This window comes from Buceros rhinoceros, unplaced genomic scaffold, assembly GCF_000710305.1.
Source record: "Buceros rhinoceros silvestris isolate BGI_N320 unplaced genomic scaffold, ASM71030v1 scaffold12414, whole genome shotgun sequence".
In the NCBI taxonomy this organism is placed as follows: domain Eukaryota; kingdom Metazoa; phylum Chordata; class Aves; order Bucerotiformes; family Bucerotidae; genus Buceros; species Buceros rhinoceros.
In genome coordinates this window covers 61891-73958 of record NW_010410149.1, presented here as the reverse complement: position 1 = coordinate 73958, position 12068 = coordinate 61891, and the positions used below count along the sequence as shown (strand labels likewise).

At 35.9% G+C, this 12068-nt stretch overlaps 1 protein-coding gene across 1 annotated transcript in view; it reads left to right on the top strand.

Annotated features, from left to right (window-relative positions):
- Positions 1-12068, top strand: part of VRK1 (vaccinia related kinase 1) — a 29754-nt gene that overhangs the window by 6540 nt on the left and 11146 nt on the right. Inside the window, exons 4-10 of the mRNA XM_010135500.1 lie at positions 164-251; positions 1662-1770; positions 1916-2008; positions 2984-3116; positions 4506-4626; positions 5322-5380; positions 7305-7483. Coding sequence (XP_010133802.1) covers positions 164-251; positions 1662-1770; positions 1916-2008; positions 2984-3116; positions 4506-4626; positions 5322-5380; positions 7305-7483 — 782 coding nt within the window. The remainder of the gene's footprint in view (positions 1-163; positions 252-1661; positions 1771-1915; positions 2009-2983; positions 3117-4505; positions 4627-5321; positions 5381-7304; positions 7484-12068) is intronic.

Genomic DNA, 12068 nt, shown 5'->3' with positions numbered 1-12068 from the left:
TTTCCCTGAAATGGATGCATCGTTAACTTTACAGTACACTTTGCATAAAAGTTTCCATGAAATAAGCAGCTCACATATGTAGAAACTGTAAGTGATGTGAGTCCTCCCTTTTTAAGTGTCTTCTGTTGAGAGTTCATGAACTTATCTTTATTTGTATTTTCAGTTCAGAAGTGGACTAAATCAAATAAACTGAAATATTTAGGTGTACCAAGATACTGGGGTTCTGGCTTGCATGAAAAAAACGGAAACAGGTGAATATATCTTTCATTGGCATATACTGGGATCGATTTCATCCATGAGCAGTATCCTTTTTAACTTAATTTACTGTATAGGATGTATTTTCTACCTATCTTCATGGTGTTCCTTTCTGCTACAAAGTTTCATGTTCATGACAGGGTCTGTTTAAGGAATAGATACATTTTATATGTACCTTATGACTCATATTTGTGTCTGTTATATTCATGGTGGTTTAATTTCCATTTGTCTCAAACATTGCTGTAATACAGTGATGCTATACATACGTGGGTTAGAGGCTTTTCATCTCTGAATGAAAATAAAGTTGACCTCTAATGTGTATGATAAAGTTGACTTCTACTGTAGGTGTTTGTTTGAATAATATGACTACCTTTAAAGTTTTTCTTGAGGTGTGCACCTAAAGAATATTTTTCACTCACACAGCTAAAAGACTTAGTTTTCTGTCAATCTGTTTTTTTTTCTGTAGGGGTGGGTTTTTTTTTTTTTACTTAATCTATGGGCTAGAAGAGTTGCTAGTCTCATGTTAAACTTGTCTTAAGTCTAGGGATGGTTTTTTAGTATTGTTCCAGGTCATGAAGGGTTTTTGTTACTTGGCCTTGAATGTTTTGCTTGTTTATGTAAGTCTTTGTTTCTTCGTGAGCTTTCTCTAAACAGCTATGCTGAAAGGTGTTTAGTAGTTCTCTGGTGGCTTATAGTAGGTCAGGCTTCTTTGTTTGGACCACAGTTGGTATGTATGCCCTAGTATGTCAGAACTATTATTGTCTCAGAAGGTCCTCAACTTTATAAATAATCTAATGTTTAAACAACGTTAATTTCGAGAGGCAAAAGTAAATATAACAAAATTGTGGGTTTTTTACCCAAATAAACTTTTATTTCCATTCAGTGTTTAAGGTGTGAGATTCTTTAAAAGAGCTACTATGAGCTTTTTCAGTAAGAGAACCACTTTGACTATAGCAATGAATATTGAACACCTTTGGCAAGTGAGAGGTTTTTGTTTTTATTAATAGGTTTAAAAAAAGGTTGTAATAGATTTCAAGAAACTATTTTAAGTAACCGTGTTAAGTCAGTCAAAAATGTATTTCTGTAAGTAACTGATGCTTGTTTTCACCTATAACGAATTATAATACAGGTATCTTCCTCTGTGGGTGCTTGTTGTATTGTGTAACTATTCAGGAATAAAGAACAGTTCTTTTGATGGACAAACTTTTGACTAGCCGATGTAAAAAAGTTAAGAGTTGATGTACGTTAAAAAAAAAGTCAGGTCTTTCCCATGTATAAGTGTACCTGCAGTTTCTCTTTTGAGAGGGATGTTTTCGATCAGTAGTTGTACAATTCACACATAGATAAATTACTTTGCTAAATTTAATTCAGTAACTTTGCTGTTGTTTTTTTTCCCTTGAATTTAGTTATCGATTTATGATAATGGAGCGATTTGGCAGAGATCTTCAGAAGATGTTTGAAGAGAATGGAAAGCGATTTTCCCGTAAAACTGTACTACAGTTAGGCCTGAGAATAGTAAGTTTAAAAACTACGTTGTTTTTTTACAGCCTGGCTTCCTCATGTAAGTCTTTCGGTTAGATCATACTTTCAGGCTGAGTACAGGTCCTCTACTGGGTGGAGCTGGGTACTGCATTTATATGATTGTATTTTGTTTTGTTAGCTTGATATTCTGGAATACGTTCATGAGCATGAATATGCGCATGGAGATATCAAGGCTTCAAACCTTCTTCTGAGTTACAAGAACCCTAATCAGGTATTTCCAATGCATTTTATTCCTCATGTTTTAAACCATCTGTTTGACAACACATGGAAGTGCTTTGAACCTGTGAAATCTAGCAGAAGCTCACTTTTAAGAATGTATATGGTAACATTATTTCTGCTTGACATTTGTATCTAGTTAATATTCTGCGATTTTTTAAATGCATTTTGCTGGACAGTTATCAAATTGACTATTGGCCCTAAAATACTCTAGGTAAATTCTCAAGATTAAGAAAGAAATTGACTCTTGGGTATGTGCAGGTGGAAACTTAAAGTTATAGAGCACAATGCCTGTCTGCATTGTTACCTCATTCCTTTGTTCAAGAAATCTGATCAGATAAATGTTCTGTTACTTGGAAAAATTGGTCTTTAAAGTGTTTCACTTGATTTCCAGAAATGTTTAATTTTTCCGCGTTTTTAGCTCTCTTTACTATTCAAATACTGCATATTAGAGTTTCAGTATTATGTATATCTTATTGCCCAAATGTTCTGGCTCATGAAATGACTAAAATAATCTGTTCTTTTAAAGCAGCTGTGGTGTTAGTGAGAAATAATAGTATGTGGTAGTATTCAAAGTGGACAGCTGACCTTAAAGAGAGTAGGGCAGGAAGTGCATTTATAACTCTGAATACTGCATCTGTATTCTTCCTTTTTTTTTCTTTTTTTCATTTAATCTTGCTATTATTTAATCAATAACTGACTTGTACTTTACTTGTCATCTGCATCAGCAAGAAACTACTTCCAGATCAGACTGTACGGAAAACAACAAAACCTATCTGATAGGTTGTTTTCAAATAATATGTAGTAACTTCAATAAAGCACTGAGAAGGGATCATTTAAAGTTTAAAAACCTCACCATTTTTAATTCTTTTTAAGAAGTTCTGAGAATTGTTGGGAGTTACAGTTATTATTTGCGTATTTTTTGTATTTATAGTCCTTTAATCTTAGAATTCTTTGTGGAAATTACTAGGTGTACCTGGTGGATTATGGACTTGCCTACCGATACTGTCCTGAAGGAGTTCACAGAGTATATAAAGAAGATCCTAAAAGGTGCCATGATGGAACTATTGAATATACCAGTATTGATGCACACAAGGGTGCGGGTAAGGATGTAAAACTTTCTCAGCAATAGGCAATTGTGCAGCCCTTTTACAAACACAAAATGCTTTATTTGCTGTGTTGAGTTCTGTAAACAACCAGGTTTCTGAATCTATATAAATGTATTTTGCTTCTCTATGGACCATGGTGGCATTTTTCTTCTTTTTCATTTACTAACTTTTACTTTGGTATTAATTTACTGTGTTTTTAATGTAACTTTCATGAATAGATATCCTCAATTTATAAAGATTGTTAAGATGTTTAGTGTATTGCTTTTTATTAACTTAGTAAAAATGGAATAGCGCTTATGAGATCATGATAGAAAAACAGGCTCTGTTTCCAGGGGATAGTTTCTGTTATCAATGTGAACATTGTTCTTCCATACTTGGCAAAGATACACACAATTATTTATCTTGTTTATGGCTTAATATTTAGAAGATTTTTATGATACTTCATTTAATTATGGAATATTATTTCATAATTCTGCCTATAGTCAGTGAATATCAAAGGTAAGAAGAGGTTGATCATGAAAGGGACATTTATACTTCTAGACATAAAAAGGTTTATTTATACTTCTAGTGTCTTTATGGTCAGTGTACATGTGGATGGTTTTTGGTTTTTATTGACAAAGCTCAGGCATCTGATCTAGATGTAGAAACAGAGTGTTTTGGGTTGGAAGGGACCTTTAAAGACCATCTTAGTTTACTCAGAGCCCCATCCAACCTGACCTGGAATGTGTCCAGGCATGGGGTATCTACCACCTCTCTGGGCAACCTGTGCCGATGTTTCACCATCCTCAATGTAAACAATTTCTTCCTTATCTCTAGTCTGAATCTCCCCTCGTTTAGTTCAAAACGATCACCCCTTGTCCTGTCACAATAGGACTAAAAAGACTGTCCCTATATTTCTTATAAGATTAAGTCCCCCTTGTCCTCTATACAGTTTTCAGGTCACATAAAATGTTCCAGCATTGTGGAATATTTTTTTCAGGAGCTGGGGTTTTGCCGCTATTACTGTTTTATAGAAGAAGGGAAGTAAACCCTGTTTTGAACAGAAAGTCAATCACTTTGCTAATTTGCTCTATTTTTTCGACGATTGGGGTACTCTAGAAAGCTTACCTAATCGGGATAACTGCAGCGTGTCATATCCTTGAGAAACAGATTGATAAAAGACTTGAAAATGAAGTTATCTGTCCAGATGTAGGAACAATATTTTTTCCTTCCTTGCTTTCTCACTAAAATAAAGGAATGAGTAACAGATACAGTAGTGTTACATAAAAAGCCAACACTAACAGTTGTCTTAAGATATTTACAAATTGTAACTGCTGCTAAACTTTGTGTGATTTATTAGCTTCTCTTACAGTGGTGCTTTTTTTTTTTTATGTGTGCTTTTAGCGCCATCGAGACGTGGTGATCTGGAGATCTTGGGTTACTGTATGATTCATTGGCTTAGTGGCCATCTACCATGGGAAGATAATTTGAAAGATCCAAATTTTGTCAGAGACTTAAAAATCAGGTCAGAAATGACTTCTTTTCTTTCTCTTTTGAAATTAGGAATGAAAATGTCTTAATGTGCAGTGCTTTGTACTTTCAGTATGTTCCCATGTGGTGGGTAGGCTGTTGTTTTGTATATCCCCCAGTTTCCCTTCATTGTCTCATGAATCCTTGGCTTGTAATTAAACTTTGCTTGTACTATTCTGCTCTGTCTTCTTTTGCTTAGTGCCAAGGTTAAGCCACAAAGCACTCTTACCAGTAACCATCAGTTCTGCTTTACAGAAAGAGAACAGAAGCATGCGGTATGAGTAGCCTTTATAACACCATGCTCAGTGGCAGAGATGAGAGTTAAAGGTGGATCTTAAACATCTTTGAGCATCATTCCAGCTACAGGGCTACTGATGTGGAATTTTAATTTTTTTTTTTGTCCTTCTCCCTCAATGTTACATTTCTTTGTCTTCCTCTTCATCCCTGCTCAAGCTGTCTTGTCAGATATTTAAAATGAAGTAAGCTGTCCCAGCACAGCAGTTTCTGTTTCATTAAGAAATATTTATCTGGCTTCCTTCCTTATCTTTACTTTTAACATTTTGGGCTCCATCAATGTTAGCAAAGCTCTTCAATCCCACTCCCCAGTCTAGGTACTTAGGAAGCCTATCAGAAGAGGACAAGATTCAGACTTTGAAAGAAACAATAGTTTTGAATAATTTTGTTTTTCAGATGTAGAGATAATATTTCATTTTTGATGGACAAATGCTTTCCTGAGAAAAATAAACCAGGTAAGAGGACTATTTTAAATCGAAATACTTTGGTTTGTACCATATGATAAGCATTCTCATTTGTTTTAATGTCCTTTTTTTTTAAAAAAAAAAAATCAATCTAGGTGTCACCACCAACTTGTAGACAACTTTAGACAATGAGTAGAAGCTCTGAAATATGTATTTATGAGGTATGTTGAGTGAGTACAAAGCTGTGATACTCAGTATTCAAATAAAACCCAATCAATTCAGTTGCTGCTAAAGGTGAGGAGTTGTCATACTGTCAGCAGCTTTCTTCCAGAGAGGTGTGTCTCAGGCATTGTAGTGTAATCTGTTGCTTCTTTAAATCTGCCTTGTATACTTAAGTTTGTACTTTTATCAGCAGCACAAAGTAGCATGGATTAGATTGCTGATTAGGAGATAGCTGATTAGATGCTTCTTTTCGGCTGCAGTTACGACCTGCAGATACTGTGTTGCTTCTGACTAAAGACAGTATTAAGTATTTGCAAACATGAAATGTGTGAGTTGACTTTTCACAACTGAATTTTAGAGGTTCAAAATCACAGAATCATCTGGTTGGAAGAGACCTTTAACATCATCTAGTCCAACTGTTCACCCTGCGCTGCCAGGGTCCCTAAACCACGTCCCTCAGCACCACATCTACACGGCTTTGAAACACTTTCAGGGATGGGGACTCCACCACTTTCCTGGGCAGCCTGTTCCAATACTTCCCAACCTTCTCTGTAAAGAAATTTCTCCTGATATCTAACCTAAATTTCCCGTGATGCAGCCTAAGGCCATTTCCTCTTGTCCTGTTGCTTGTTATATTGGAGAAGAGACCAAACCCTGCCTCGCTACTACCTTCTTTCAGGTAGTTGTAGAGAGCAATAAGGTCTTCCCTCAGTCTTCTTTTCTCCAGGCTAAACAACCCCAGTTCCCTCAGCCATTTCTCACAGGACTTGCTCTCCAGACCCTTCACCAGCTTTGTTGCCCTTCTCTGAACATGTTCCAGCACCTCAACGTCCTTCTTGAAGTGAGGGGCCCAAAACTGGACACAGTAGTAAAGATGTGGCCTCACCTGTGCTGAGAACAGGGGGAACAATCACTTCCCCTCTCCTGGTGGTCGCTCTATTGCTGATACAAGCCAGGATGCCATTGGACTTTTTGGCGTCCTGGGCACTCTGCTGGCTCATATTCAGCCGGCTGCTGACCCGCACCCCCAGGTCTTTTTCCGCTGGGCAGCTTTCCCGCCACTTTCTCAAGCCTGTAGTGTTGCAGGCCCAAGTGCAGAACCCAGCACTTGTCCTATTGAACCTCATACAGTTAACCTCAGCTCAAGTAATGGGAACTTGAAGTCTCTATTGTTTCTATTTGGCATTGACAATTTGCTGAGTAGATTTAAAAAAAATTTTTTAAAACCCAGCTCTATTAGAAATACACTTTCTTGGAATGTTAAACTTAAATATTTAGTTTTTTTCCAGCTACTGCTGGTGATCAGAAGAGTTTTCTCTGTCAAGTGTGACTTGTCTGGTTTTTCAGTGGTCAAATATTTCATGAATTTTTTTAATATGTTTCAGTCTTGAACTGATGATGTTCTGAGATAACACTGAGTTTCCTTTTCAACATTTTTAAATATAGATGTGAGAAATATAATGTAAACAAACATTTATTGGTGAAGATTGGCCTATAACATTTTTTACAAATGACTGTTTTCTTCGTTGCAATGATCATGGAAATAGCATTGATGTTGTCATCACTGGGTAGTGAACCTTCCTATAATTTTTTTCTAATATGCATTGTAGTAAAGTCATAATTATGAGTTTATAAATAACCATTTCAAAAAATTGTGTAAGTAGTGCATGCATAATTTCTGACTCTTTTGTGGTAAAAGTGAATGGTTAAAATGTTTTCAAATAGAAGTTAATTGGAGGTACTATTTCTTTAGATGAAATAGCCAAATACATAGAAAAGGTGAAGCTACTGAGTTATGAAGAGAAACCTGTTTACCGGCATTTCCGAGAAATACTTCTGCAAGGACTTAAGGCCATTGGGCAAAAAGATGATGGAGTACTTGACATTGGCTTATTGGAGAATGGAGACTTGCAAACAAAACCCGTGCAAAAGGTTTTTACTCTTAAAAATTTACGTCAGCTTCTAATGCATTTTTTTTAACTAAATTAGAGTTAAAGTGGTATTGGAACTACATGTCAGAATTGCATACAGTATGATATTAAAAAATAGTGAAAAGTTTGTTTAAGTCCTACTCTTACACATTATTTCTCTAATTTAACTTCATCAATTGTTATTAAAGCTTAAACTGGAATGATGGTTATAGGTGTACTTTCATAATAGATAATATCTTGGATAACAGAATGTATGTATATAGTTGTAATGACATTTGAATAGATTAACATTTAATTAATTTACTTATTTTCCTTAAACTGATAGAATTCCAGATGGGTCAAAATACATGTGAAGTGAAATAAGTCTAGTTTTTATTTCATGTTAGTTTCCTTTCTGTGACTATTTCAAAGCTTAGTTTAAAGTATACATCTTTATGCCAAGTATTCGATTCTGGAATTCACATATTGAATTCCTGTAATTTAACGTGTTATTTATGAGTATTAACTATATTAGTAGGCTAGGGGCATTATATTCAAGAAGACTTAAACTCTAGATTTGTGCTCGCATTTGCATACAGTGTAACAACTTTTAAAGCCTTAGGAAAATCATATGTTAAAACAGTTTATAATAACAATAAAAATGGTCAAAAAATAGAATGATAAATCACAGAATTAGAAAATAGTTCGGGTTGGAGACGACCTCCCTGCAGTGAGCAGGGACATCTTCAACTAGATCAGGTTACTCAGAGTCCTGTCTGACCTGATCTGGAATATTTCCAGGGATGGGGCATCTATGACCTCGCTGGGCAACCTGTGCCGGCGTTTCACCACCCTCAACGTAAAAAAATTTCTTCCCTATATCTAGTCTGAATCTCCCTTCTTTTAGTTTAACACTATTATTCCTTGTCCTATCACAACAGGCCTATTATTATCCCGTGCTTCAAACTGCATTTATTAGCTTGTTTGCATTTGTTAATAATAGGTGGGCAGTTTATTGTTTCCTTTAGCATGAATCAGAGAACTAAGAATTATAATACAGGATGATAATACTAGAATTCTGTCTGCTTACAGATATGATCAGCAGTGTGTTCAAAGTTGGGCAAAAAACACAAAAGAAGCTGTAGGATTTTAAAGTCTTCTGAGGATATATGTCCAGCTTTTCTTCTTTTTGCCTGTAAATAGTACTTTGGCTAGAATTGTACAGCCGTGGTCTTTATACTATTGTTTGCTGCTGAACTGAGTGTAAAGATCTGTCCAAAAGGAGAGTTCATTAGCATAAATTCTTCTGTTCCCCCTGTGGATTAACATGGCTTGAGACCTGTGGTTTTTTTTTTTTTGGGGGGGGGAGGGGGAGCGAAAAAATGTTTTTAATGGTTGACTGACTTCTTTGCTACATACGTTGGCCTGCTGCAGAGCCAACATCTGTGACCTTTAATGTCCTTGTCCAGCAGAGATGGCTTGTTCACATTTCCAATGGAATCAAATTTCAAAAATCTTGGTCAAGACCATTCCCAAAGGATGGCATAATACTTTTCTGTAGGTTCTTACCTACTAGCATTAATTAAGAGTTATCTTTTTCCATTGGGTTTTGATGATTTGGGGTTTCTAGGGTTGGTTTCTGGAGTTGATTGCATTTTGGGATTATTTTTTTTTTCTTTACTTTGAGGAACCATATGCATGATCAGCTTGGTCAGTTGTCACAATATGTCACAAATATGTTCAGTCACTTATATAAACTAATGAGTGTTAATGGCCTGTTTGAGTAACTGTTTTCAGTAGTCCACTTTGTTTTGCTCTGGACTTCATGCTAGCTACTTTGTGCCAGCTACTTCTAGAGTGTCCAGACAGAGTAACATTGTTTGCTTGAAGTCAGGTTGACAGCCTGCTTACTTTTGACAAAATACCAGGACAGATGACTCTTCCTTCTATTTTGGATTTTCTAGGCCTTTGACAGCTGTGGTGTAGGCTAGAGTAAAACAGCTCATGCCAGTCCTCCTTCCAAGGATGTACTTTGCTCTGTTCTCTAACAATGAATGGAAAGAGAATCTTCAACAGGTTGTCTTCCTTCCCAGAACGTATGTTTGGGAGCTCATGCTACTAGGTTTTTCTTTCAGGGGATATCAGACATTAATGAGAGGCTAGGAGAACAGGAAGACAATTTTTTGTAGTTGAGAATAGCTGGACCCTTAGATACATAAAGGAAGAAAGGAAGAACATAAATGCTAATTAAAATTATATGTATTTTCAGCTGTGATAGGAAGCTCAGCTGGATGGCTGAGTGTTTTAAAGATAAGCTCCAAATTCCAAACTGTTAGAAACTGCTTTCCATAAAGATAATTTACCACTGATCAGTAGCATCTTGCCTCTGAAAGCCAGTATCTTCTAGCACATGCTGAATTTCTTTTGGCTTGCTTATGTCTAATTTGGAAAAGAAACATGCAGTCTGGCATCCACCTTTGGAAGATGGTGACCTCTAATACAGAGTATTTATGGCATTTTGGCTGATCTTTTAATCACAACATGTCTTAAGACATCTACTCTTCAGTTCCTTTGGGAAAATCTACCATAATTCTTACTTAAAACAGTGTTATTTGGTGTTCTGAAGTTATGCTATTTCATAGCAAGGAGACAATATTTCTTGCTTCTGGGTAAGTTAGTTCTTAGACAGTAGGATTCCCCTGTGCTTTCAGCTTGTATAGCTAATTGAGCCATGATGTGCCTTATGTGTTGCATATAAGCATGGTGGTTCTGGAATCCCAGTCGTTCCTCAGTATTGGTGTTTGGCTAAAACTCACAGATGTCTGCTATATTAAAAAGTTAACATTTTGTCTTCTATGTCATGAATCAAGCTTTCCCAGATGTATAAGTAAATGAAAGACAGACCACAGTTCTTTCGGAGGTTGATTTTTTTTTTTTTTTTTTTTTTTTTTTTTTTTTTTTTTTTTTTTTTTTTTTTTTTTTTTTTTTTTTTGCAGGATGAGTGTGTGTGGAAGTTGAGTGGGGGTTCCGTGTAGTAAATACGTATTGGTTTGTGTGTATGGTATTTTATAATAGTTCTAGCAAAACAAGAAGCTAACAGTACCATGTGTTGAAGGAAGTATCTGGAGCTCTTGACTAAATTGTTTAGGCAAAGGCAACATCTTAACTTTGTTTAGTGCTAAAGAGTTGCTGGAAGATATTGGGAGTAAATAAAGTGGGAAAAATATGGATCTTAGTGATTTGTGGTTCCTTCTAATGTTCAGCTTCAGATGTGCAGGTGTTGCTTTTGTCAGACAAATGCTGCCTGATTTCTACTGCTATGTAATTCACTTGCATCAGGATTAAGAAACCACTTTTTATTAAATAAGCTTGGAAACAAGATAAATGTATTTTGCTTTTGTGTAGCCTGTATTGGATATCTGTTTTTCTGATGAGTGTTTAAAATGTTTTCTAGTACAATTGGGAGGAATGCATTATCTCTCATATAAAAGCAGTAGAGTGCTGAAATAGTCCTCCTTAATTTTGGTCAGGCTGAACAAAAGTGTCTGTGTTTATTCCTGCCTAATGCATCACAAATCTGCTGACACGCTAACCTTGGAGTCTTGGCTGGCGGTAATCAGGCCTGTGCACCGGCAGGAAAGATGTACCTAATGCACTCCATCAGTGCAGTTTGCATATGGAAGTTCTCACAGGGGAGCTGCCCTGTGCCAGCTGAGGGTTACCTGCCCACTGCAGTTATTGTATGTAATTATCGAACCAATCTGTTCAGCCCAGCAGGGTTTAGATGGTAATCATGAAGCAACACTTTGGAAAGGAAAGATGTAATGCACTCTCCCCTACCTCATGAGCTATGTGAAGTTGTAGCCTCTTTTAAAGCTGTATTAGTAAAGCGCCAGTCTCACAGAATTTAAAAAAAATCAAAAAAGGAAAAGGCAAACTCTTCTAGTTATAATTTATGCCTGATAGAGATACAGGTCAACTCAACACTTGCAAAACTCACATGGCTTTAAAAAAAAAAAAGTCTCCATAACCACCTTAAGAATACTTTGCAATAGTAAGATTAATTGTAATATACAAATAACAGTTCTATCCATTTAGAGGTTTAAGATAATGTACTTGAATAGAGTTCAGATTTCCCAAGTACCTCTCTTTGGAACAGAACACATAGCTGCTATTAGAAAAAAATAATAACGTTCTGCCAGTGGGTGTTAGCTACTTCTAAGCTGTGCAAAGAAAGCCTTAAGAAGCAAGGTTCCAGATAAACTTGAATTTAATGAGGTGTAATTGCTTTTTAAAAAAGCAATTAACATCAACTTCGGGTAAAATGATTTTCCATGTTGTTTAAGATTTTTCAGATTGCTCCTTTTGTGATGGTTATTCAATGTAAATAAAAAACCCCATGTTTTGATCATAAAAACTTGTTTTCATACATTAAAATGTCAGCTGTTAATGTGATTTGCAGATAGGGGAACTGAACTTTTAAATTGTCTGTTGCCTAGTCCTAGTAATCTTGCATTCACATATGGATGAATTTACAGCTGAAGACATTTTGTAATATATGAAGAAATAATGCCTAAAATTGGGGAATACCTTATGAGGATAAAGTG